The sequence below is a fragment of the Ictalurus furcatus genome, chromosome 25 (genome assembly GCF_023375685.1).
Source record: "Ictalurus furcatus strain D&B chromosome 25, Billie_1.0, whole genome shotgun sequence".
Classification (NCBI taxonomy): domain Eukaryota; kingdom Metazoa; phylum Chordata; class Actinopteri; order Siluriformes; family Ictaluridae; genus Ictalurus; species Ictalurus furcatus.
This window is the reverse complement of record NC_071279.1, coordinates 3,554,001-3,579,620: the sequence shown is the minus strand read 5'-3', so window position 1 is coordinate 3,579,620 and position 25,620 is coordinate 3,554,001. Positions and strand designations below refer to the sequence as shown.

The 25,620-nt window shown below is 42.0% G+C and overlaps 1 protein-coding gene across 1 annotated transcript in view; it reads left to right on the top strand.

Moving 5' to 3' along the window:
- The first annotated feature begins 2,148 nt into the window (after positions 1 to 2,148).
- LOC128601572 (disks large-associated protein 2) overlaps positions 2,149 to 25,620 on the top strand; it is a 39,314-nt gene continuing 15,842 nt past the window's right edge. The window contains exon 1 of the mRNA XM_053614870.1: positions 2,149 to 3,204. Within this exon, the coding sequence (XP_053470845.1) occupies positions 2,149 to 3,204 (1,056 nt within the window). The remainder of the gene's footprint in view (positions 3,205 to 25,620) is intronic.

The window sequence follows — 25,620 nt, the reverse complement described above, 5'->3', positions numbered from 1 at the left end:
AACCATAGGGTAAGCGCTCAGTAAGGCAGGTGAACTGACAATACTTCACAATGTGCTGCTAGCATGCCTGGCTCTTTATGGCTAGCAGAGAGGAAGTGACTGTAGGAAGGAAGTAGTAGAGTGGAGGAAGTGGAGTAGAGTGTGATCAGTATTCAGGTGAGTGCTCCCTCTGGTGGTTGGAGGATGCAGGTGTTACAGGAGTGGAGATGATAATGTGAGAGGACGTTGTACTGAACCTATTGAAGAACAAATTCAGCTAGTTGGTGCCTTCTAGATTGCTCCCCACAGGTTTTGGTTTTGCCAGTGATCTGCTTCATGCCAGCCTAAAGCTCCTTTGTATTGTTCTGCTGAAGCCTACCCAAGTGACCAAAATATTGGTCCATTTTGTAGTCAAAACAACTATTATGAATTCTAGTTGTGTTATGTTTTCTGTACTGAAATATTGTGCAGTAGTCCTTTCCATTTTTTAAAATAAAGGTTGCTCATGTAAGTGATGTAAAAACATTTTGCAGACACTTTTTAACATATACTGTGGATGAACATTACAAAAATAATTATTCTTTATTAACACGTTGTTTAGATTTTCCACTTTAGACACTCCCTCCACTTAAGACAGTCAAAAAACCATATAAAGTCACAAATCTGTCTACTGATTGTCATCAACCAACATATCCAATGATTCTCAGCATGTCAACTGTTTATGGCTTTTGATTTTTAGTAGATATTATACTTTAGTAGACTGTGTTTAGTAAAAAACAACTTTTAATTTTTTTCTTCATCTTTTATTTGCAGTCCAGTTAATACTTTTTGATCTTTAGTAGATAATCAATAGAACTTCGATTATAAATGGATACTCTTATTAGTAAAAAAAAGAAAAAAGATACATATTTGAAGAGATAAAGAACTGTTCAGGTCCATGATAGTTTCTAGATGGGTGGTTGACTCCTTGTACAGTGCAGGGGCATTAGCTGAACTGTTAATCATCCGGGGTTGAGACCCGATTCTTCTCCATCAAAAAACTTTTGAAAATGTATTTCTAAGTAGACTGTTTACATGCTTTTTTTTCTTGGATGTGAGGGCTAACTGCTTAAAAAATTAGACAATTGGACAAAAAGTTGAATTTATCATAAAACTTGCCTCGGGTGTTGTCACTGTTTGTAGGACTACCAGACCAATAAAATGCTAAACTTTTTTGGCTATCTAACACGAGAGTAGGTTAGTTTGGGGTCACTAGCCAAGGGGAGGCACAACTAAGCTGCTACAGTGCCATGCAAAGTATGTTAGCTGTCATTATGCTCAGCTCATATCATATTCACGTAACTTACACATATTCATGAACTCATACAGACATTTACACACCTCGTTTTCCTGCTCAGCATGAGAGGATGTTAGTGTTACAGCTTCAACCCATTTACTAGTTAAAAAAAATTGGCGTATATCTATTTTTCCTCACATTGACTGAGTGAGCTAGTGTATGGCAGAATTAAGAGGTGTCAACCAATAAGACACGAGTATTTCCATGTATTTTCCTGTAAATCCTGTCTGATTGGTCTCGCCTTCGTTCACTGAAGATACACAATTACAGGCGGTCTTCTTTTACTGACATTTAGTTACGTGGTGACAAACCGCTCCAAGTGGAGAATTATTTGGGGCTAAAGAAAAAATCTTCAGGGCTACAGCCCCGAATGCTCAGGCCAGGTTACGCCCCTGGTACAGTGTATAATAAAGTCCTGCCCGTAGTTATATTACAGAGATTACGTTCAGGCCTTTTGTGAATCTAAACCAGAACAGTGATTTTTAATGACTGCCCAATCCTCTCCATCTCTTATTGCCACTCCCACGATCAAACATATCAAGAAGAACCAAACAGATGACCTCAGTGCATTTACTGCTAAGGAAAGAAGAGCTCTTGAGGCTCAAGAATACATAAGGGTTCCATTTCTAGATTCTTTTTTGTATGAGTGGTTCTGTTTGGGACAGGCTAATTAGTATATTCAAGATTCGTGCTTAAAAAGTAATGTAGATTCTGCAGTCTCTCTCTTTCACTCCACTCATGTTTTCTTCATCTTCTTTACAGACCCCCCATCGACCCCTTGGTCACCTTCCCGACACTTCAATGAGGACAGAAAACTGCCTCAAACTGGGAACATGAAGGGCTTATCGGGCAGCCGTGGCCAGCATCATCAGCTCCCCATGCCTCACTCCCCGTGTGGCCTGGTGGAGTTTGATCGACCTCATGAAATTCATGGCGTTCACTCGTCTGACATCCGTCACACATACCTTCTCAGCCCCACAGACAGCTGTGCCATGGACTACCAGCACCACCAGCGCTACTCTCCTCGTAGCTCCATCCACTCCGACTGCATGATGCTTTCACCAACAGTGCTGCAACCCATTGGCACTGCTGACCACATCTCCAGCAGCACATTTCCCAGAATGCACTACGGTTCCCAGTACTATGACTCAGCCTCCCGAGACGACTGTGCTACCATCACCACGTCGGCCACTTCTGCTGCTGCTGCCTCATCATTTGCCTCTCATCATGCTGTAAGCAAGGGCAATCGCATCCCCGCCAACCTTCTAGATCAATTTGAGAAGCAGCTTCCAGTGCACCGCGACGGTTTCCACACGTTGCAGTACCAGCGCGCTTCCCCTTCTGAGCAGCGCAGCGAGAGTCCTGGACGAATTCGCCACCTGGTGCACTCTGTCCAGAAACTCTTCACCAAATCCCACTCCCTGGAGGGCTCATCCAAGATGAATGGTGCTAAAGGGGAGGGTGGGGTCCACCACCACCACAGTGGCCACCACTCATCCAAACATGGGATCAAACGCAGCAAGAGCAAGGAACGCAAGCATCGCTCAGGCAGCTGGTGGAGCTCTGACGATAACCTGGACAGCGATAGCACTTTCCGCACTCCCGTTGGTATGAGCCGGCATCACGCAGGCCATTGTCTCTCGGAATCTGTACGCCCTCACTTTGGTGAACACTCACTCAAAACCTCCAAAAGCAGCAATGATGTAAAGTGCTCAGCCTGTGACAGCCTTGCCATGCCACCAGAAGGAAAGTTCATGAAAAGGAGCTCCTGGTCCACACTCACTGTCAGCCAGGCCAAAGAAGCATACCGAAAGTCCTGCCTCAACCTGGACAAGTCCACAGTCCATCAGGATCTAAAGTCCTCTCTTCGCGCCAGTCACTATCTACAGGTTGGTACAGTACAGATGATCCTGGGCTGCAAATCTGAGGTGATTGTGATTGGATTAGGTGTTCAGATGAAATGAACACCATAGTTGTCAGTTGGTAAAATGGTTTAAAACATTTATTCCCACACTGGGATCAATGAGTTTGTTGTATGAGAAAGTCATTAATCATCAGTGTTAATTTGTTATGTCCCAATTAATTGGTACATTTTTAGTTCATTGAGACAGAAGGACATACAGTGTTATACAGTATCATCTCCACAGCATATACTGTAGTGAAATGTAAGGATAGCCATAAGCACTCTAGTGCAGGTTTGAGAATATGTAAATCATTGCTCATGTAGAAATGAACAGGTTTAGGGCTGGTTGTGTTGTGTTGTGTTCTTTAATGGACATATGATGTTTATTAGACAGGTAGTGAATTGATAATGGTTGATGCTTAGCCAGTTGATACTCCACATAGATTGATTTTTATTAGTTGACTAACTACTTGTGGTTTTTATATTATTACTTGGTTATTCCCATTGGGTTTTTGAGGTAGCAGGTTAGAAAGCCATCTCAGCAAACTGGACAACATCCCTTAGTGAGCCAATGCCGTATTGTAGCCAAAGTAAACAAATATACAGGCTGTGTTTATGCTTTCCTCAAATACTTTGGGGGACTTTGCTTGTCATGGTTTGTGCTGTCTTCTAGCATTTCTTTGGTAGTTCTGTGCTTCATGACTGAGATGTCAAGGCATTTTGATTGTCAAAAATGACATGTTGTTTATGGAGAATGTTGCTTTGAGTGAATTATTGTTTCCCATGTCTTCCTAATTGGCTTTTGGTGCTCTTCTGAACTGATATAGTAGTGGAATGGAATAATAATAATAATAATAATAATAATAATATACTACCCGATATCATTGTTTTAAGTGCACCAACATATTTAGTTATGACTTCACATTTCCCAATAACACTGCAGCTGAGGTGCAATGACTTTGACTTCATACTTCTCAGTAATTTATCAAAACAAATTCTAAAGTAGGCCATCATTTTAGCAGCTATTGTAGCAGCTATAAAGAGGTATATATTTATTTTATTTTAGGGTCATCTGTAGAATACTAAGAAGAACAAATATTCCTTGATGGATTATCTATATATAGTGTTTGGAAGGGTGCTGCATGATGTGTTGATTGAGCCACTCTTTAAGAAGAGCCAACTGGGCCATTTATTCACAAGAGCCTTGGCAAAACAGTTAGTCAGCTTTCTAGCAAGCATCTAATGCAGTTCATGGTAATATAAGAAGCTATGATTTACTAGATAATATTTGTTAAGGAAAGTTCACTGCAGTTTTTTGTATGGACCTAGAGAATTATTTTATAGGGTATAATAATTACTTCTTATAATGAGGTGAGATCATCCCAGTACTGTACAGTGGACTCAATCCTGTGGGCTGCAACCAGTTAGGTCAGTTCATATATTTCCAGTTCTCGGTTAACTTGGATACAAACTTGGATTTTATTCTCTCTCAATGTGCTTCTTGAGCAATGTAATTCAAAAGAAACTATATTTCACTATTCCAATTCATTACATTAAGGTATCTGGCAGGTGTTGTTATACATAGGGACCAACACGGAAAATGAGAGAGGGTACTTTTTGTAAGATTCCAAAGAATATGGTTTATGTGCCCTTAGGTGGGCTTTTAAAAAAGTCAGAGTTTTGTGTAACTGTGGTTTTACCATATGAAATGGCCCAATCTTAATCTTTTGGTTTTCCCACTATAACAGCCCTGACTCATGAACCAGGAAGGTATCAACCACTCGCAGCTCACTACATGTACCCACATAGCAGTTACTCCTGGGAGCAAAAATAAGGAAAATCGAATGAAATGAAATCAGTGATGTATCCTGCTTTAGATTATTAGATCGGTTCTACTGTACCTGCTGATGCATGTAAGCCTGAGATTTATTAGATCTGATAAATGTGTTACTGTTGCTGTTTTCAGGTTTAGTCTTTTACAGTATCAGATATGATTTATCACTCTCTGTAATGACACCTGTGAATATTAATATTTGTCAATTTCACTCTTTCAGTTTTTGCCATGATTTATCACTTTTGCACAAATTCAACTGTTAGTGTTATTAATGTTTGACAACCTAACACAGACTGAAACGAGCATTATGGCACTATTCTAGTGATCATTAAGTTTTATTTCAGCCCATTTTGCTAGTCTACATCATGTTTTAGAATCTGATAATAAATACAAATAATAAAAAAACACTTTTAATTAACATTGCCTGCTTTCATAGTGTGTACTGAAGATGACACCTAACCTGATATATTAAAACCAGAGTCTAAACTACAATGTTGATAAACATTCTAAAGAAAAATAGCAAAATAGTCATCAGATTTGTCACAGAAAATCACAGCAATATACCTTCCGCCTAACAGATGTCTCCCTCTACTGAATTCTAGTCAGCTTCGAATTAATCACACATTCCTGCAGCTAATCTCACTTGCTCTATTTAAGGATTCACATTCTCACAATTATTGTGAAGACTTGCCAATCTCTTAGGAAGTCTGTGTTGTTATGTTTTCTGGACTGTTCACTCAACTCTCGATTTTGGATTTCCCTTGGGCATTGTGTTTTTTGGTACTGGTACTTGCTGGTGGTATTGTCCTCTGCAAGATTTCTCAAAAAAAATCTTGAAGTAGGACCAGGCGGCAAGGCTTTTGTATGCCTTCAGGCTTCAGGTACATATGAATGTTGGGAAAGCCGATTTCTGGCAGCATGCCAATGTCCATGGACCACAGGTTCTTGGGCAAGTTGTAAGTGTCACTGTTGAATCCAGCTCCCTTTAATTTAAGCTAATAATCGTTAGTTATACTACCGTTTTCGCAGCTTCCCCTATTAAAAGCAGCCATTTTGCTGGATGTTTTGCCACTCAGTCCGGCTGAGGGGGCGTATTCCGGCGGGAAAGTGATGTCAATGTATACCCTCTATTGTGAGAAACTACAGGCCAACCAAAACAAGGAGACAGAATTTCATTGGCTAAGGAAGTTTGAAGTTCATTTCTGGCGATGTGATTAGTCAAAATGCAGCATGTGATGTGCTCTGTTAGCTTACAGCAGAGACATCATCAAAGACATGGGGAAAACGCAGAAATTCCGTGCGAAAGCATAGAAAACAGATGCAAGCAACTATCCATAGCTCGAAATAAGTACGGAAAGTGCATGAAAAAAGACTGAGAAGACGTCTGAGTTACACATGTAACCCTGTTCCCTGAGAAGAGAACGAGACGTTGCATTAGCTGAACGCTGTGGGAGGCGCCCCCGCGCGTGACTGGTCTCTGAAGCTTGCGGAACATCATTCCTATTTATAGGTCTGCCATGATCAGGTGATGTGGCAATTAAGCATGTTGTGTGATATATAAACAACACCTGTGAACCGCACCGTCAGCCTCTATTATCTGAAGCGAAGACACAATTCACAGGCATGCCCCAGTATGCGAAAGCTACGCAACGTCTCTTTCCCTTCTTAGGGAATAGGGTTAGACGTTCCCTTTCAAAGGGAACTTCATGTTGCGTTACCTGAACGCTGTGGGAACAAGAATACCCACACCGTCATACTGAGGGTATGGCATGTTCAAAAAGATGTGAGCCCAAGGGTCACTGCAAGACACTCGAGCCTGGGCCGGAATGTATATCTAGGCTGTAAAATCGAATGAATGTGTGTGGTGTAGACCACCACGCCACAGCACACACATCCTATAAGGATATCCCTTGGACAAAGCCTTCGAGGAAGCGACCCAGCTAGTGGAATGAGCCCTTATGCCCAGAGGCGTAGTGAGACTGCGTGCCTTTTAAGCGATAGAGATAGCTTCCACTATCCAATTAGAGATGCGCTGTTTCAACACAGTAGAGAGAGCCCTTACTGGACACAGTCGGTGCAATTTCCCTTGTTCCAGTATGAGGAACAGAGGAGGGCAGAAAGCCTGCAACACTACTGGCTGGGCAGCAGATGTAAGCACTTAGGAATATAATCCGGCCTAGGATACAGGAAGGTCTTGGCTAATCCAGGGGTAAATTCAAGGCAGGAAGGGGCAACAGAGTGCTTGTATAATCTCCTACTCCCTTGAGAGATGTCAGGGTCAGCAGAAGAGCTACATTTAGAGTCAGAAGCTTCTCAGAGGCTGACTCCAAGAGCTCAAATGCGGCACCTGACAGACCTTCCAGGACCACAGATAGGTCCTGCATGGTCTGCAGATGTGCCTCAGCTGCCTGACACCACGCATATCCCTCGAAGTTAGAGGATGTTGCCCCACAGAGGCTCTATCAATAGGGGCGTGGCTGGCCGAAATGGCGGCCATGTAGACCCTGATTGTAGGAGGAGCCAACTCCGCTGAGAAATGTCCTTGTAAGAACTACAGGACTGTAGCTATTGTGCAGTTTGCTGGGTCTAGCTGACGTTCTTCACACCACAAGACAAAAAGTTGCCACTTGAGTGCATACAATTTTGTCGTGAATGGCGTTTTAGCATTCTACATGGTCCCTACAACCTCAGTTGTGAGACCAGAATCTATGAGCTGGTGCCCCTCATGGGCCAGACTCACAATTTCCATAGTTCTGGCCGAGGGTGATAGATCTGCCCTCTGGCTTGAGACAGTAGATCCCTGCAGATGGGAATCTCCAAAGGAGTGCCATCTAGCAAGGATATTATCTCTGAGAACGATATTCGAGCTGGCCAATAAGGTGCTACCAGCAGCAGACATAGGCTGTCTTGGCGAACTCTTGCTAGAACTTGTGGGAGCAGAGCGATCGGGAGAAAAGCGCACAGATGTGACCTTGGCCACATGCGTACCATGGTGTCCAGCCCTAATTGTGCGGGATTAATGAGGGCGAACCACAGCGGGCAGTGTGTTGTCTCCTCAGAGGCGAGCACATCCACTCCCGCTTGGCCAAACCTCCGACATATGGGCTCCACCACTTGTGGATGGAGCCACCAATCCCTGGGCCTCAGCCCCTGCCTCCACAGGATGTCTGCCTCCACATTCCAACATGTACATTGCTCTCACTGACAAAACTTTCCCTCTGCCCAGAGAAGAATTAGTTGCGCCTGCCTGAACAGGGGGCGTGGACATAATCGTCCCTGGTGGTCAATATATGAGACCACCGCTGTGTTGTAAACACATGGTGACCTCTCAATTGAGGAAGAAGGAATTTCAGTGCTAGAAATATGGCCCACATTTCTAGGCAATTTATATGCCACTTCAGATGAGGGCCGCTCCAGAGACCATGAGTTGGACAGCCGTCTATGACCGCACCCCAGCCCGTGAGGGAGGTTTCTGTTATTACCGTCTTGCACTAAGGAGACACCCCTAGAATGTGACCCAAGGCTAGAAACCGGGGACACTTCCAAATTCTCAGAGCACGTAGGCATTGCCGTGTGACACTGATTACTCTCAGAGGTTTCGTCCTCAGATGAAACCCCCAACTTCTCAGCCACCACTGAAAGGGTCTCCTGTACAATAGGCCCAACGGTATGACATTGGCTGCTGCTGCCATAAGCTCCAACAGTCTCTCGTAGAGACTGGAGGGGATGCCAACATCCAGCTTTATCTTGCTCAATGTTGATAGAATTGACCCTACGCATGATGGGGATAGAAAGGCCCTCATCGTAGTAGAATCCTTATAATCCCTAGAAAAATTGTCCACTACACTGGATAAAGCATACTTTTCTGAGATTCAACCTGAGACCCACGCTCTTCATGTGGGCGAGAACAAGATCTCAATGTTGAACCACCAGTTCCCTGGATTGTGCTAGAATTAACCAGTTGTCCAAGTAGTTTAGTACACGGATGCCTTGGAGTCACAGTGGAGCCAGAATGACATCCATGCACTTTGTGAAGGTGTGAGGGGATAAAGCTAGCCCGAAGGGAAGAACCCGATCTTGGTATGCATTGCCTCCAACGCAAACCCCAGGAACTTTATGTCACTGGGTGATATTTCTATGTGGAAATATGCACCCTTAAGATCTATCGTCAGAAACCAGTCCTCAAACTGACACTGTGGAAAGATAAGTGTTAGCGTCAGCATCTTGAACCTGTATGTCCGAAGAGTACAGTTCAGATGACTCGGATCTAAAAGTGGCCGCATACTCCTCTATTTTTTGCGGACCAGGAAATAACGACTGTCAAAACCTCCCTCAGGGAATGGGGTACATGTTCTATGGCCCCTTTGTCCAAGAGGGATCTTACTTCCTGCACTAATATCGGGCTCTGGTCTGTGCTGACTACTGTGGTGAGCATACCTCTGAACCGGGGGGTCGAGCTCTGAACCGGACCCGGAACCCTTTTCTACGGTAGACAGAACCCATGGAGACAAATTTGGCAGTAGTTTCCACACTGCCAGATGGTCTTTTAGTGACGTTAACTTTTCCACATTCTACTGGAGGGAAAGCATCAGATTTTTGTTGCCCAGAGAACACTGAAAACTTGGAACAGCCTTGGCTATGGGAGGCCCTACAGTAGCACTGGGAGCTTACTACACTAACAACCTCATGTCCCTTGATACGTCCCTCCATGGCCCTTTAGGACTGCTCCTCTTTTGTCTGCTTGGCTTTTATGACCATTCTGAGATCAGGCCTAGTAGCAGGCTGCGACTGTGGCTGCCCGGTTCCCCTGGCTGTCTGCGGGGGTTGGAGGGCTGCCGTACTCACCTTCTGTGCCTCCCTCGCACTAGCGCTGAACTCGACACAAGAGGGAAGGAACTAGCTGAATGCTGTCATATGTCGAGCTCACTCAGCAGGTCTGCTTGGTAGGCCTGCAACACTGCCATTGTCTGCAGTGACCCACAAGCAAGACCCACTACTGCATAGGTCTTGCCCACCAGTGCCAGGGTGGCCTTACATGGCTTGGATGGCAAAGCCGGCCCCCTAAATTACCTTCCGTCGATGGAGAGAGGTAGCTTGCAAGCGCCTCTTCCACCTTCAGCATAGCTAAATAGGCCTGTTGTTCATTCCCCACGATGGCCGAATAATCCGTCATCGCAGGGTTTTAAATACAGCTTATGCATGGTTTTCCCCCAGAAGCATGATATTTTGCCATGGGTTCTGTCTACCGTAGAAAAGGGTTACTGGGTCCAGTTTAGAGCTCGACACCATTTTAGATGTGCATCATTTGAACTGTACTCTTCGGACATACAGGTTCAACATGCTGATGCCCAAACTTATCGTTCCACAGATTCAGTTTGAGGACTGGTTTGTGACGATAGATATAAAAGGTGCATATTTCCACATAGAAATATTGCTAGCTTCATGCCCTCGCACCTTCACAAAGTGCATGGATGTCATTCTGGCTCCATTGTGACGCCAGGGCATCCATGTACTAAACTACCTGGTTAATCCTAGCACGATCCAGGGAACTGGCGGTTCAACATCGAGATGTTGTTCTCGCCCACATGAAGAGCTTGGGGCTCAGGTTGAACCTCAGAAAAGTATGCTTTATCCAGTGCAGTGGACAACTTTTCTAGGGGTTATAAGGATTCTACTATGATGAGGGCGTTTCTATCCCCAACATGCATAGGGTCAATCCTGTCAACATTGAGCAAGATAAAGCTGGATGTTGGCATCCCCTCCAGTCTCTATGGGAGACTTATGGGCAGCCAATGTCATACCATTGGGCCTGTTGCACAGGAGACTGTTCAGTGGTGGTTGAGAAGTTGGGGGTTTCGTCCAAGGACAAAACCTCTGAGAGTAATCAGTGTCACGCGGCGATGCCTACGCGCTCTGAGAATTTGAGTGTCCCCGGTTTCTAGCCTTGGGTCACACTCTAGGGGTGTCTCCTTAGTGCAAGACGGTAATGACAGACACCTCCCTCACGGGCTGGAGCGTGGTCTTAGACAGCCGTCCAGCTCACGGTCTTTGGAGCGGCCCTCATCTGGAGCGGCATATAAATTGCCTAGAAATGTGGGCCATATTTCTAGCACTGAAATTCCTTCTTCATCAATTGAGAGGTCACCATGTGTTTACAGACAACACAGCGGTGGTCTCATATATTGACCACCATGGAGGATTATGTCCACGCCCCCTGTTCAGGCAGGCGCAACTAATTCTTCTCTGGGTAGAGGGAAAGTTTTGTCAGTGAGTGCAATGTACATTCTGGGCAACTGGAATATGGGGCAGACATCCTGTTGAGGCAGGAGCTGAGGGCCAAGGATTGGTGGCTCAATTCACAAGTGGTGGAGTCCATATGGTGGAGGCTTGGCCAAGCGGGACTGCATGTGTTCGCCTCCGAGGAGACAACACACTGCCCACTGTGGTTTGCCCTCACTTCTACCGCACAATTAGGGCTGGACGCCATGGTACACATGTGGCCGAGGTCACATCTGTACGCTTTTCCCCCGATCGCTCTGCTCCCACAAGTTCTAGTGAGAGTTTGCCAAGACAGCCTATGTCTGCTGCTAGTGGCACCTTATTGGCCAGCTCGAATATGGTTCTCAGAGATAATATCCCTGCTAAATGGCACTCCTTGGGAGATTCCCATCCACAGGGATCCACTGTAGACCCAGTGAACTGCGCAATAGCTACAGTCCTGGAGTTCTTACAAGAACATTTCTCAGCTCCTTCTACAATCAGGGCACGCCCTGTTGATGGATCCTCTGTGGGGCAACATCCTCTAACTTCGAAGTTTATGCATGGTGTCAGGTGGCTGAGGCCCATCTGCAGGCTGCGCATACCTTCCTGGGACCTTTCTGTGGTCCTGGAAGGTCTCTCAGGTGCCCCATTTGAGCCCTTAGAGTCAGCCTCTGAGAAGCTTCTGTCTTTAAAGGTAGCTCTTCTGCCGGCCCTGACATCTCTTAAGCGAGTAGGAAATCTACAAGCTCTCTCAGTTGCCCCTTCCTGCCTTGCCTTTACCCCTGGATTAGCCAAGGCCTTCCTGTATCCTAGGCCGGATTATATTCCTAAAGTGCCTACATCTGCTGCCCAGCCTGTGGTGTTGCAGGCTTTCTGCCCTCCTCTGTTCCTCATACTGGAACAAGGGAAATTGCACTTGACTGTTTCCAGTAAGGGCTCTCTGTACTTACGTCCACCGCTCCGGCCAGTGGCGTAAGTCGGAGCAGCCGCTGGTCTGCATGGCAGCGACAGTAGAGGTGATGCTGTGTCAAAGCAGCGCATCTCTAATTGGATAGTGGAAGCAATCTCTATCGCTTATGAGGAGTGCGGTCTCGCTATGCCTCTGGGCATAAGGGCTCATTCCACTAGGGGGGTTGCCTCCTCGAAGGCTTTGTCCAACGGGGTATCCTTACAGGATATGTGTGCTGCTGCAGGGTGGTCTACGCCACACACATTCATTCGATTTCAGCCTGGATATTCATTCCGCCCCTGGCTCGAGTGTCTGGCAGTGACCCTCGGGCTTGGGTCTTTTTGAACAGTCCGTACCCTTGGTATGACGGAGTGGGTATTCTCGTTCCCATAGTGTTATGCTAAACGCAACGTGGAGTTCCCTTTGAAAGGGAACGTCTGGGTTACGCATGTAACCCTGTTCCCTGAGAAGGGAATGAGACGTTGCGTAGCTTTATCATAGGCCTGGGGGTAGGCTTGTGAATTGCGTCTTCACTTCAGATAATAGAGGCTGATGGTGCGGTTCACAGGTGCCATATTTATATCACGCGACGAGCTTAATTTCCACATCAACTGATCATGGCAAGCCTATAAATAGACATGATTTTACACAAGCTTCAGAGGCCGGTCACGCGCAAGGGGTGACGATACCTTGGTGGTTCTGCCTTTTATACCTTCTTTTAAAATAATAATAATTAATTTCACAATTCTGAAAGAAATGCGAATAAAAACTTTATTCTCTCCATTTCAACAAGTTGTTTCACAGTAACTGGTCTCATAAACTTCCACACAAGAGACATCTTTATACACAGCACGAAATCGATGTGTTTTCTTGCCCTCTTTTGATTGACAGGCTATAATTGGCCCTGATCATCGGATTTTTTTAAAACTATTGGCCGATGGCCCATAGCGTGGAAAATTGGAAAATTTATTGGCTGATACCGATCATTCAAATTTTTAACACCCGTCTGAGCCCAAAATTTGTCTTTGCTCTAATAATCTTTGAAAATAACAATAACATGAAATCAGTCATTACTGATTTTTTACTGTTTTTTTGTATTTACTGCTGTGACCTTGTGGCGGCGGTACATGCAATGGTAATAGTCATTCTGGTTGACTACATACTGTACATATTGTTTTAAAGTAATTTTCCTATTCATGAGTACAAATAAATCTCATGAATATGACCTATATGTTATCAGCAATTTATCCGAATTGTGAATTACAAATGTTTTTGTTCATAATTACATAATTAATTAATTATAATTACATAACATAATAACATAACATAATAATAACATAATTAATTATTCATAAAAACTCTCTTTGAGAGAATTCTCAAAAAATCTCTTTGTTCTAATTGTATGCCATAGTCATAAGTATTTAAAACCATATGCCAAGCAGTTAGAGGATATTTTATTATTTAAAATATGTAAATACACAGAGATCAGTGAAGGTCAAATAGTGTTAAGGAACAATGTTTTGAGTTTCTTTATACCATTGTTCCTGGATAAGTAGGAAATTTAAAATGTTGCCATGTTTCTCTGTAGGCAGGTTGAGTATGTTGGAAAACAAGGAAGGTAATTGTCTGGAAAGTGAACTTCAACATCTGGCTAACTTCCTCAATTGCACATAGAACAGCCTCAATTTACATTTCGGCACATAAATTAAAGCCCTCCTGCTATGAGGAAGCATAGTACTGTGTTTATTAACAGCAAGGAAACTGAATACAAAAGCCATATTATTACGATTCTGGTTGTGCTTTATTACGAAAGCACAACCAGAATCAGTTCAAACAAGTCTAAATTTCTATCCACAAAGTGTCATCTGGCTATGGATCTAATCAAATAGGTCAAATTGCCAGGTGAATATTATAATAAGATGTTGAGTGTAGGTGTGTCTTGGTGAGACTGATCATTGTGAGTGCTAGTTGCTGTGGCAGGTAGTATAGGGGGACACGTATCAAATGCAAGGCTGGTATTTTCTTTTTACGAAATCAAAATTCTTTGAAATCTGTGTGATGTGGCAGGATTTACAGCTGTCAGATTCTCTGTATACAACTGATATTACATTCTAACACCACTCAGGACTAGATGACACTCTCACAGGCAAGTCTGAAAAAAAAAAGTTCACTGATGTCTTCAGTCAATTTTCCAAAAGTTTTCCAGACACCATGTATTCCCACCACATGCCCCTTGTTTTCCATGCTCTAGCACACAAGATTCAGCTAATTAGCTAATTAACAGCCATTTCTAAGTGTGTGTATGTGTGTGTGTGCCAGGGTTGGGAACTAGTGCCATACACAATGAAACATTAAAACGATACAAAATGGCATGCTAGGCATGTTCACTAGGTGTCTGATGTCATTTCTGCCATTTTTGTTTGTTTGGACAATATAAACATAAAACTAATTTTCTTGCAGCCCACAGTGTTGCTTACGTGCTATAGTAATCATGGATGCCTGAGCAATGGAGCACCTGCACTCCCACGTATATTGACGGGAGATCTGTATAATTATATTGATAAGTACAATGTGCTTATGCATTTGTGTGGATGTCAGACAGCAGTAGGAGCTGTGATGAGAGAAATGTGTTATTTAAGGCACAATCTACGGTCAGTTAATCTCGCCATATTAATAACATTACCATAAAATATCTTTATGCCATTTCCACTGAAATACAAGTAAAATACAAGTAATAGGTGAAAATGATATTTTATCTTATAAAACCAGGTCAAACCTTTTTTTTCCTCCTAAATCTCCAGTACTTAACAGGCTGTCACTTCAAGATCCCTGAGCTCAGATGGCAAGTAAACTAAATTAATAATTAATTACTCTATGTCAGTGTAAAATTTTTTTGCTGGAATTGAAAGAAAACAGTACTTTTAATAATTCCTTAGATTTATATAGTGCTTTTCTAGGCACTCAAAGCACTTTACATTGTATGGGGGGAATCTCCTCAACCACCACCATCCACCTGGATGATGCGACGGCAGCCATAGTGCACCAGAATGCCCACCGCACAGAGGAGAGGAGAGTGATGTAACCAATTCCAAACATGCAAACACAGGGCCATGGCGGGAATCAAACCCCCAACCCTAGAGCTGTGAGGCAAACATGCTAACCACTAAACTACCGTGCACCCACCAAGATAGCAGTACAACATAAAATGAAAATACAAATACAGAGCAAGACCGCAATAAATTCTTCTATCTTGGAATTATGGAGATCATGCGACAAATTATACAGTGCTATGAAAAAATGAGCAAACACAAACTACAGTTTTTAAATGATAATGTTATTTATTGAATTAAAAAAAAAGTTATCCAATAACAACTGGGCCTGTGTGAAATTGTATTTGCCCCTGTAGTTACTAATTCCCCAAATCTATGAAACTGCATTCATAATGGGGTTCAGCTGGACTAGACACAACCAGGCCTGATTACTGCAAACCCTGTTCAATCACATCAACACTTAAATAGAACTTTCTCAACAGCATGAAGTTGGTTAAAAGGTATTTTGTTTGAAGATCTAAAACTATTTAGTAGGAGATATACACAAAAACAGAAGAAATCTTTTTCACAACACTGTATGTTTGAACGGCTGCATAATAACTTTGCCCAAATGTCGTCTTACACTACACTACAAATTGAAAACAGCATTTTCAGATTTATCCACTGGGAGAGCAGATTATAAACAATGGAAGGTGGTCAGAAATGCTCTGTTAATGTGGATTAGGCCTCAGTTGCACTATGAAATCATGTCCCTTACAGTAATCAAATTGTTTTAGCCTTCAGGGACTCTGAGCTAGTCCAGTTGTATGTTCTCTCTTCAAAGACACCTGAGCCAGGTAATAAAGTCTGTAGAGAAATTGGAACAGAAAAATCAGCTTTTTGATGCAACTTAGTTTTCTGCAAGCTAGTTAGTAAACCAGCTATTTATTTAGCCCATATGTGTCAGTCCAAAATTAAAAGAAAACAGCCAGTGAAAATAACAAATTCACTACCCAATACACTCATCCCCTCGTGCTGCAAGTAGCCACTTATGTGAGTAATGATTTATATTGCCAAGTCATGAAGGGCAGTCAATAAGGTTTTGAAAATGTAATTAAAGGAAGGGTCCACCTAGACTTGTAAAAGAGTGCAATTGTTTACTATGGATTGTACATATCTATCCAATACCACTCCAAACCCAAACTGGACGCTGCATCATTAAGATGGCCACTGCCAAATTAGTGTCCAACTATGGCTTCCAGGGGATTCAGACACTGGCTGCATGAGTGTGAGTCTTACAGCATGGCTCATTCAATCACTCTGTATATTAAAGGAGACCTATTTTGAATCTTTTTACAAGATATAATATAAGTCTCAGGTGTCCCCAGAATGTGTCTGAAGTTTCAGCTCAAAATACCCATCGGCTCATTTATTATACCATGCTGTAAATGCCCCTCTTTCGGTGGAAGGAAAAACACGCTGTTTTAGTGTTTTGTCTCTTTAAATGCAAATGAACTGCTGCTCCCCACCCCCTTTCCGGAAGAGAACAGCTCGTGCTTCGGATACTACGGCAATAACATTAGCCATGGAATCTGCTAACAAGCTCTTTCACAAAGCAGTCTGGTGTAAAATGATTCGCACAAAGCATACACAGTTTTCAAAAAGACAATCCCCTTACTGTATTGTGCATAATAATAAAGGTGCAATTATAAATTTTACAGACAGTGAGGGTATTCAGTTTAAAAATAAAAATGATGACATACAGCTGCAATGAAAATTATTCAATCCCCAGTGCAAATCAGGTTTAATGTCAAAATGTACAGACTTTCAGCTGTTTGCAATGAACAAATCAAACAAAAGCAATTGAAATTGTTCAACACAACGAATGCTTCAAGTATTTTCCTCAAATTCAACTGAAAATGCAACTTATAATGACTTCTCCAGTTTCAAAATTATTCAACCCCCTGAATAGAATCCCTCACAACAGCACAAATATGGTTTGTCTCAAGCACACCTGATGAAACTAATCAAGGGCTTCATTAGTTGCACCAGGTGTGCTTGAGCTGGAACAAATGAAATACCTGAACTGGCAAGGAGCAAAAAATAAATGCAATACATGGAATGGGCAGAAAATGGAAACTATCAACGGCTGCAAGCAGATTTCTGAGAAGGCAGGTTGTGAAAAACCCTCGAGTGACTGCAAAAGACCTGCAGCAAGACTTGGTGTAAACAGGCACTGAGGTTTCAATGAGCACAGTAAGGCTTGTACTAAACACAGAAAGTTTCCATGCCAAAACTCCAAGACGTACAGCACTACTGACCCAAAAGCACAATAAAAGTCGGCTCAAAATTATATAAATAAGCCACAGAAGTTTTGGGATTCTGTTCTGTGGAGTGATAAAATAAAACTGGAACTTTTCGGCACGATGGATCAGCGGTATGTCCGGAGGAAGAAGAATGAAGAAAGAACACTCTGTCCACAGTCAAGCATGGTGGTGGCTCGGTGATGCTCTGGGGCTGCTTTGCATCCTCTGGCACTGGAAACCTGCAGCGTGTGGAAGGCAAGATGGATTCATTGAAGTATCAGGAAATTCTAGGAGAAAACCTCATGCCATCTGTGAGGAAGCTGAAGCTTGGGTGTCATTGGACCTTCCAACAGTACAATGATCCCAAGCATACCTCAAATTCCACCAAGGCTTGGTTGCAGAGGAAGTCCTGGAAGATTCTACAGGCCATCACGGTCATCTGACTTGAACCCCATAGAAAATCTCTGGTGGGATTTGAAGAACACTGCCAGAAGCTCTGCATCTCGTTTGCAGCAGATCATAACAGCAAAAGGGTGCTCTTCTAAGTACTAAAGATGCTTGCCATGAAAGGGTTGAAAAATTTTGAAACTGGAGAAATCATTATAAGTTGCATTTTCAGTTGAATTTGGGGGAAACCACTTGAAACATTTGTTGTGTTGAGCTATTTCAATTGCTTTTGTTTGATGTGTTCATTGCAAACAGCTGAAAGTCTGTACATTTTGACAATAAACCTGATTTGCAATGGGGGTTGAATAATTTTGATTACAACTGTATTTCTGGTCTCCATGAATACAATCAGATTTGCAGCCATTCACAAAATATATAGTGCGATACTTATGTCTTCTGGATATAAAGCTGGATCACGGACAGTTGGTATTGATCCGTGCTTTCCACCAAATCCTGCTTTGTATTGACCCTCATTCACAAAGCAATCTGGTGTACAATCATTCGCACAAACATATACCAATTTAGCTATTTTTTGGGGCTCATTTCCTTAAAAAATAAAACTACTCCACTTCAGTGGCTCTGATTCTGGGAGTACATGAAGACTCTTATGTTCAATCTTACACCCAACAACAGAACGCTTATAACGCTTACAAATCTGAGACATTCTTCTTATCACTATTTCTGCTCCAGTGTGGAGAACACGGCAGACTGTGTGCAGCTCACTCAGGGGAGGATCAGTTCTAATAGGGAAGAGTCCGTCACCTGTCGTGGGCTGGGCCTGTTCTAATGTGACGTCACGTTTGAGAGAAAATGAAAACGACTCATTTTGAGGGACTGTTCATGATTTATTGGGAATATAAAAAGGAAGGGGTGGATTTTCAGCATTGTAGGGTGGTTGTGTACACACACGGCCAACATACATTTATGTTCAAACACTATGTAAAAGTGAATTTTGCATAATAGGTCTCCTTTAAAAAGGGCTTAGGGGTTTGTTTTATGATCCCAGCTAATTTAGCAGGCTAAAATGAGAATGTCACACACAAACAAGCTAGTGATAATAATAATAATAATAATAATAATAATAATAATAATATTAATAATAATAATAATAATAATAATAATAATAAACTTTATTTATATAGCAACTTTCATACTAGGAATGCAGCTCAAAGTGCTTTACAATCAAGAAATTACATGCACCAAGTTCTTTACAAGAAAATAGATATAGAATGAATATAAAAAAGGGATAGAATGCTAAAATAGAGTTAATACATAGCATGCCTAAAATCAAGTAAAATGAGAACATGACCAGGAATAGAATGCTATAAAATATAAAAAAGTTAATGCATAAACTCAAGTATAAAACATCATAAAATGTGAAGCAAAGTGCAAAATAGAATTTCTGTAAGTCACGGCTGAAGTGAAGAGATGAGTTTTTAGCTTTATTTTAAAAATATTTAGCGAGCTGGCTTCCCTGATATCTATAGGTAGTGTGTTCCATAGCTTTGGGGCATAATTGACAAAGGCTGCATCCCCGATTTTCTTTCGGCTGTTGCTGAGAACCTTCAGTGAACCAGCAGCAGATGATCGCAGTGTTCTTGAAGACAAATAATTAACAAGGGAATGAGCAATGTAGCTTGGTCCTAGCCCATTAAAGGCTTTGTATATAAGGAGGAGGACCTTAAAATCAATTCTAAATGTTACAGAGAGCCAGTGCAGAGCAACTAAAACTGGACTAATGTGCTCTCTCCACTTGGTTCTGGTTAGTAACCGAGCAGCAGAGTTCTGAATGAGCTGGAGTTTCTCAGTGTTTTTTTTTTTTGGAGGCCAGTAAAAAGTTCATTACAGTGATCGAGTCGGCTTGAAATAAAGGCAGGAATCAGTTTTTCAGCACATTTTTGATTTATATATGGTCGTACTTTGGCTATGTTTCTAAGGTGGAAAAATTATGTTTTCATCACCTTGTTCATGTGGGACTTGAAGCTTAGATCTGAATCTAAAATAACACCAAGACTTGTAACCTCAGATTTAATCCAGGGAGTTAATTTACCCAGAATTTTAGACATCATTTCTCTTTTTGGTCAAGGGCCGATGAGTAGGATTTCAGTTTTGTCCTAGTTTAATTTCAAGAAATTATTGCTTATCCATTTATTTATTGCCAGAAGAAGAGGTAGTAATTGAGTTTATAGCTGCAGAATCATTTGGTTCAGCAGAGATGTATATTTGTGTATCATCCGCATAACTATGGAAACATACATTGTGCTTTCTGATGATGTCACCAAGAGGCAGCATCTATAATGAGAATAACAATGGACCAAAGCAGCTCCCTTGTGCAACCCCATAAAAGCCGTCATGTTTCTCAGACACATGCTCTCCAAGACTGATGCAGAACTTTCCTTCATTTGATGTATGTTTTGAACCAGTTTAACACACAGGCGGAAAGGCCAACCAAATTTTCAAGACGATTGATTAGGATGCCATAGTCTATCATATCAAACACTGCACTTAGGTCTAAGAGGACAAGAATTGAGACCTTACTTTGATCATAGTTTAGTCTAAGGTCGCTGATCATTTTAGTAAGAGCAGTTTCAGTGCTGTGGTGTGTTCTAAAAAGGAGATTATTTGCACTGATTAATGGAAAGTTGGATATAGGCCTGTAGCTGGTCAGAGCATTACCATCTAGGTTTGGGTTTCTTTAGTAATGGTTTTACAGCAGCTGTTTTGAAGGCATATGGGAACATTCCTGTTTGCAGGGAAGTATTTATAACCTTCAGGACAAAACTTGAAACACTGACAAAGACCCGCTTAAAAAATGCCGTCGGTACAGGGTCAATGAGGTTGAGGAGTTACATTCAGTGATAGACTTGCAGAGCTCAATTAATGTAATACAGGTGAATTTACACATGGTAGCCGCAGGTCCATTAGTTTGCCAGATTGTGGGGGATGTAGAAAACTCTGAGCTGAAAAATGCAGAAGAACCAGAAACAGGGCAGAGAGTTAGAGGTGAACAGTGGAAGACTGGCCCAAGCCCCAGTGCTGTGTGTTAGCAATCCAACTAATGTAGCAGGCTTGACAGTGACAGTGCAGTGTGTGAGAGAAAACCTACTGTGCACCTATGGCAGTGCTTAGCCACAGAACCTGCTAGCAGGTTAAAACTCTGATTAGAAAATACTGAGGGAGGACCTGGCACAATGGGGAGAATGATGTGCAAAGAAGAAAGAGTGTAAAAATAAATAAATAAATAAATAAAAGTACAGTACAACAGTGGTATTTATTGCAAATACTGGGTCATACATCACTTTGTGTCTTTGTCACAAAAAGTCTTGTAATGTGTACGCATGCACACAAGTAGGTATCCAGGTTGAAATGGACTATTTATTTAATTCAAGTAATAACATTTTGTGTCTTATGATAGGCTAGCTGATTTTAGTATACAGTTCATCCGGAAAGTATTCACAGCGCTTCACTTTTTCCACATTTTTTTATGTTACAGCCTTATTCCAAAATGGATTAAATTCATTATTTTCCTCAAAATTCTACAAACAATACCCCATAATGACAACGTGAAAGAAGTTTGTTTGAAATCTTTGCAAATTTATTAAAAATAAAAGACAAAAAAAAAAAGCACATGTACATAAGTATTCACAGCCTTTGCTCAATACTTTGTTGAAGCACCTTTGGCACCAATTACAATTACTCAAGTCTTTTTGAGTATGATGCTACAAACTTGGCACACCTATTTTTGGGCAGTTTCTCCCATTCTTCTTTGCAGGACCTCTCAAGCTCCATCAGGTTGGATGGGGAGCGTCGGTGCACAGCCATTTTCAGATCTCTCAAGAGATGTTCAATCGGGTTCAAGTCTGGGCTCTGGCTGGGCCACTCAAGGACATTCACAGAGTTGTCCTGTAGCCACTCCTTTGTTATCTTGGCTGTGTGCTTAGGGTCGTTGCCCTGTTGGAAGATGAACCTTCACCCCAGCCGGAGGTCCAGAGCGCTCTGGAGCAGGTTTTCATCAAGGATGTCTCTGTACATTGCTGCAATCATCTTTCCCTCGATCCTGACTAGTCTCCCAGTTCCTGCCACTGAAAAACATCCCCACAGCATGATGCTGCCACCACCATGCTTCACTGTATGGATGGTATTGGCCAGGCGATGACTGGTGTCTGGTTTCCTCCAGACATGACGCTTGCCATCCAGGCCAAAGAGTTCAATCTTTGTTTCATCATGGTCTGAGAGTCCTTCAGGTGCCTTTTGGCAAACTCCAGGCGGGCTGTCGTGTGCCTTTTACTGAGGAGTGGCTTCCATCTGGCCACTCAACCATACAGTTCAATTCAATTCAATTTTATTTGTATAGCGCTTTTTACAATAGACAATGTTTCAAAGCAGCTTTAAAGAAACAAATACAGGCCTGATTGATGGAGTTCTGCAGAGATGGTTGTTCTTCTGGAAGGTTCTCCTCTCTCCACAGAGACACGCTGGAGCTCTGTAAGAATGACCATCAGGTTTTTGGTCACCTTCCTGACTAAGGCCCTTCTCCCCCGATCACTCAGTTTGGCCGGGCGGCCAGCTCTAGGAAGAGTCCTGGTGGTTCCAAACTTCTACCATTTACGGATGATGGAGGCCACTGTGCTCATTGGGACCTTCAATGCTGCAGAAATGTTTCTGTACCATTCCCCAGATCTGTGCCTCAATACAATCCTGTCTCAGAGGTCTCCAGACAATTCCTTGGACTTCATGGCTTGGTTTGTGCTCTGATATGCATTGTTAACTGTGGGACCTTATATAGACAGGTGTGTGCCTTTCCAAATCATGTCCATTCAACTGAATTTACCACAGGTGGACTCCAATCGAGTTGTAGAAAAATCTCAAGGATGATCAGTGGAAACAGGATGCACCTGAGCTCAATTTTGAGTGTCATGGCAAAGGCTGTGACTACTTATGTACATGTACTTTTTTATTTTTAATTTTTAATAAATTTCCAAAGATTTCAAACAAACTTCTTCCACATTGTCATTATGGGGTATTGTTTGTAGAATTTTGAGGAAAATAATGAATTTAATTCATAAAGGAATAAGGCTGTAACATAACAAAATGTGGGAAAAGTGAAGCGCTGTGAACACTTTCCGGATGCACCGTAAATGCCCAGTCTTCATGCTGTAAGCCAGGGCAATACAGCAGAGGCCTGTTGCATGTACTACTCGCAAAGAACATCAAAGCATTATCAAGCAATACATACAGTTTGTGGTACAGTAAGAGCGTGGTGTCTGAGTGTCATATTTTTAATGTGGGCTTGAAAATCCATATCTTTCGTACAGATGGTCATCAGGAATAGTTCTATCCCTTTGAAGTGCAGTTCTTATTATTTGCACTCCGAGCTCCACAGGGTTAACTTTCATGTGTCATATTTATCTCACTTTTGCTTCCAGCTGATTGGTCCAATTTGTGTTTGAGTTCTCTTACCCAAAATAAAACTTGCTCCGGAGCAGGTTAACCATGTGGTGTAAGTTACCATGTCGATGAAACTCGCTAAAACCAATCCACCTTGTTGAGACAGAAAAAACAGGGTTTGTTCAAACTAAACACGAACTTACCTGGGTAGCCACCTAAACCAGCTTTGTGAAACAGGCCTCAGGCGGCCTCTATCCTGTCTCACCTGATTTCAATCTGAGCTCCAGAGTGCTGCCAATTTATATAAAGAATAAGAAACAGAAAAAATTGGTACAGTGGTCCATGGTTCGATCCAGAACTCAGGTTACTGTCTGTGCAGAGATGAGTGAAACTGTTACAGAAGATATATGAATAAATTAATAAAAGGTTGGGATTTCCAGTGTGTGCATTGTCACATTAAGGAGAAAATGCAGCAGAAGGAATACTGAAACCAACAGCATCATGAATGCCAAGGAGCTAACAAAACCAAAATCCCAGTGCCATTGCCAGTTGATGCTTGTAGCATCTGTCAGAGTGTTATTTTGTACAATTAGCTGAAAACTTTTAGCAAGCTACAAAATAGGCTATAGATCTTTGCACACTGGCCAAAAAAAAACATTTTAATATAAAGTTTTCTCAGTTAGCTTTACTTATTAGAATGAAGTCAAATATGAATGCTTGTGTTACTATGAATGCCTTGTTAATCACTGCACCAGCTGATGAAAAGGCAAAATCTGTCACTTTCCTTTATTGCTGTGTTTAAACTTGATTCATTTGGTTTCTATACAACTGCTGCATATTATTACAATATTCCTGTGGGAGCAGCAAAATGCATCGAACAGCAGATTACTGTCAGTGATGCCATTGCTGATAAGACTTTGAAGTCAGATAGAAATAAGCTGCCTAATTATCATCCTGAGTTGCAGCGATTTGAGCATAGGGCTTTTCAGGGATACTAGTAGTCTTCCATGGTCCTTTCTACACACTGTGCTATATTGTGGGTTTTTACACTATATCATCCAAATTGGCACTTTAGAAAGCTTTTAATCTATCAGGCTCAAACACTCACATACTGTACTTTTCAGCTTCCTTCATGAAGATAATACAGAGGACAAGATGCTAATAAGTGAGATAATAGGGCAACCACTAAAATTCTATTCATTGCTGATGAGGGACTGGGAAGGTAATACTGATCATCTTTGTTCTGTATTAAATTAATCTCACATAAAATCCACACGAGTTACAGCAAAAGAGGATGATTTGAATGGATCTTACATGACAGCATTGTGAAGAAACGCTCTTGACTGAAACAAATGGGCTATTATAAAGGATCTAAGCTTCATATTTCAATCTTAAACTGACACATGAATAAATAGTTAACAGCTTCCCAGTTCCATGTCATATTGTCATGTTGTAATAAATTCAAATGGACTCAAATTGTAAAGGCTTTGTAATGCATGAAGTCCAGTAACGACCTTATACCACATGCACATTGGCCAGAAAATGCCTTAGCAGTGAAATGTGACTTGAGCCTGTAACTGACAAGGAACAGAGGAAAACTGTCCTAACCACGTAACAAATTAGGTGATTGTTTAGGTGGTTTTCAGACTGGGCACATTTGCTGTGGTTTGAATATGAGTGTGATTGTTTCTGCTGCCCACACAGCATTGGTCTGGGTTCAGACTCACTTGATTTTATCGACCCCTGCTGCATTTGCGTTCATCTTGCATCGTGAGCATATATATATATATGTATATATTCATTTTCACTTAGGGGTGTACTCACTTTTGTTGCCAGTGGTTTAGACATTAATGGCTGTGTGTTGAGTTATTTTGAGGGGACAGCAAATTTACACTGTTATACAAGCTGTACACTCACTACTTTACATTGTAGCAAAGTGTCATTTCTTCAGTGCTGTCACATGAAAAGATATAATCAAATATTTACAAAAATGTGAGGGGTGTACTCACTTTTGTGAGATACTGTGGGTGCTATTATGTAAAGCAGATTTTATGCATAACAGTGGACCTCTTCTGTGTGGACACGTGTGCTGTGGAAACTAATGGTGTTGTCATCGGCTAAAACATGCGCAGGTTAATTTACTTCCTGGACATGTGTGGACCCTTAGTACAAGTTCTCCCGTTCTCAT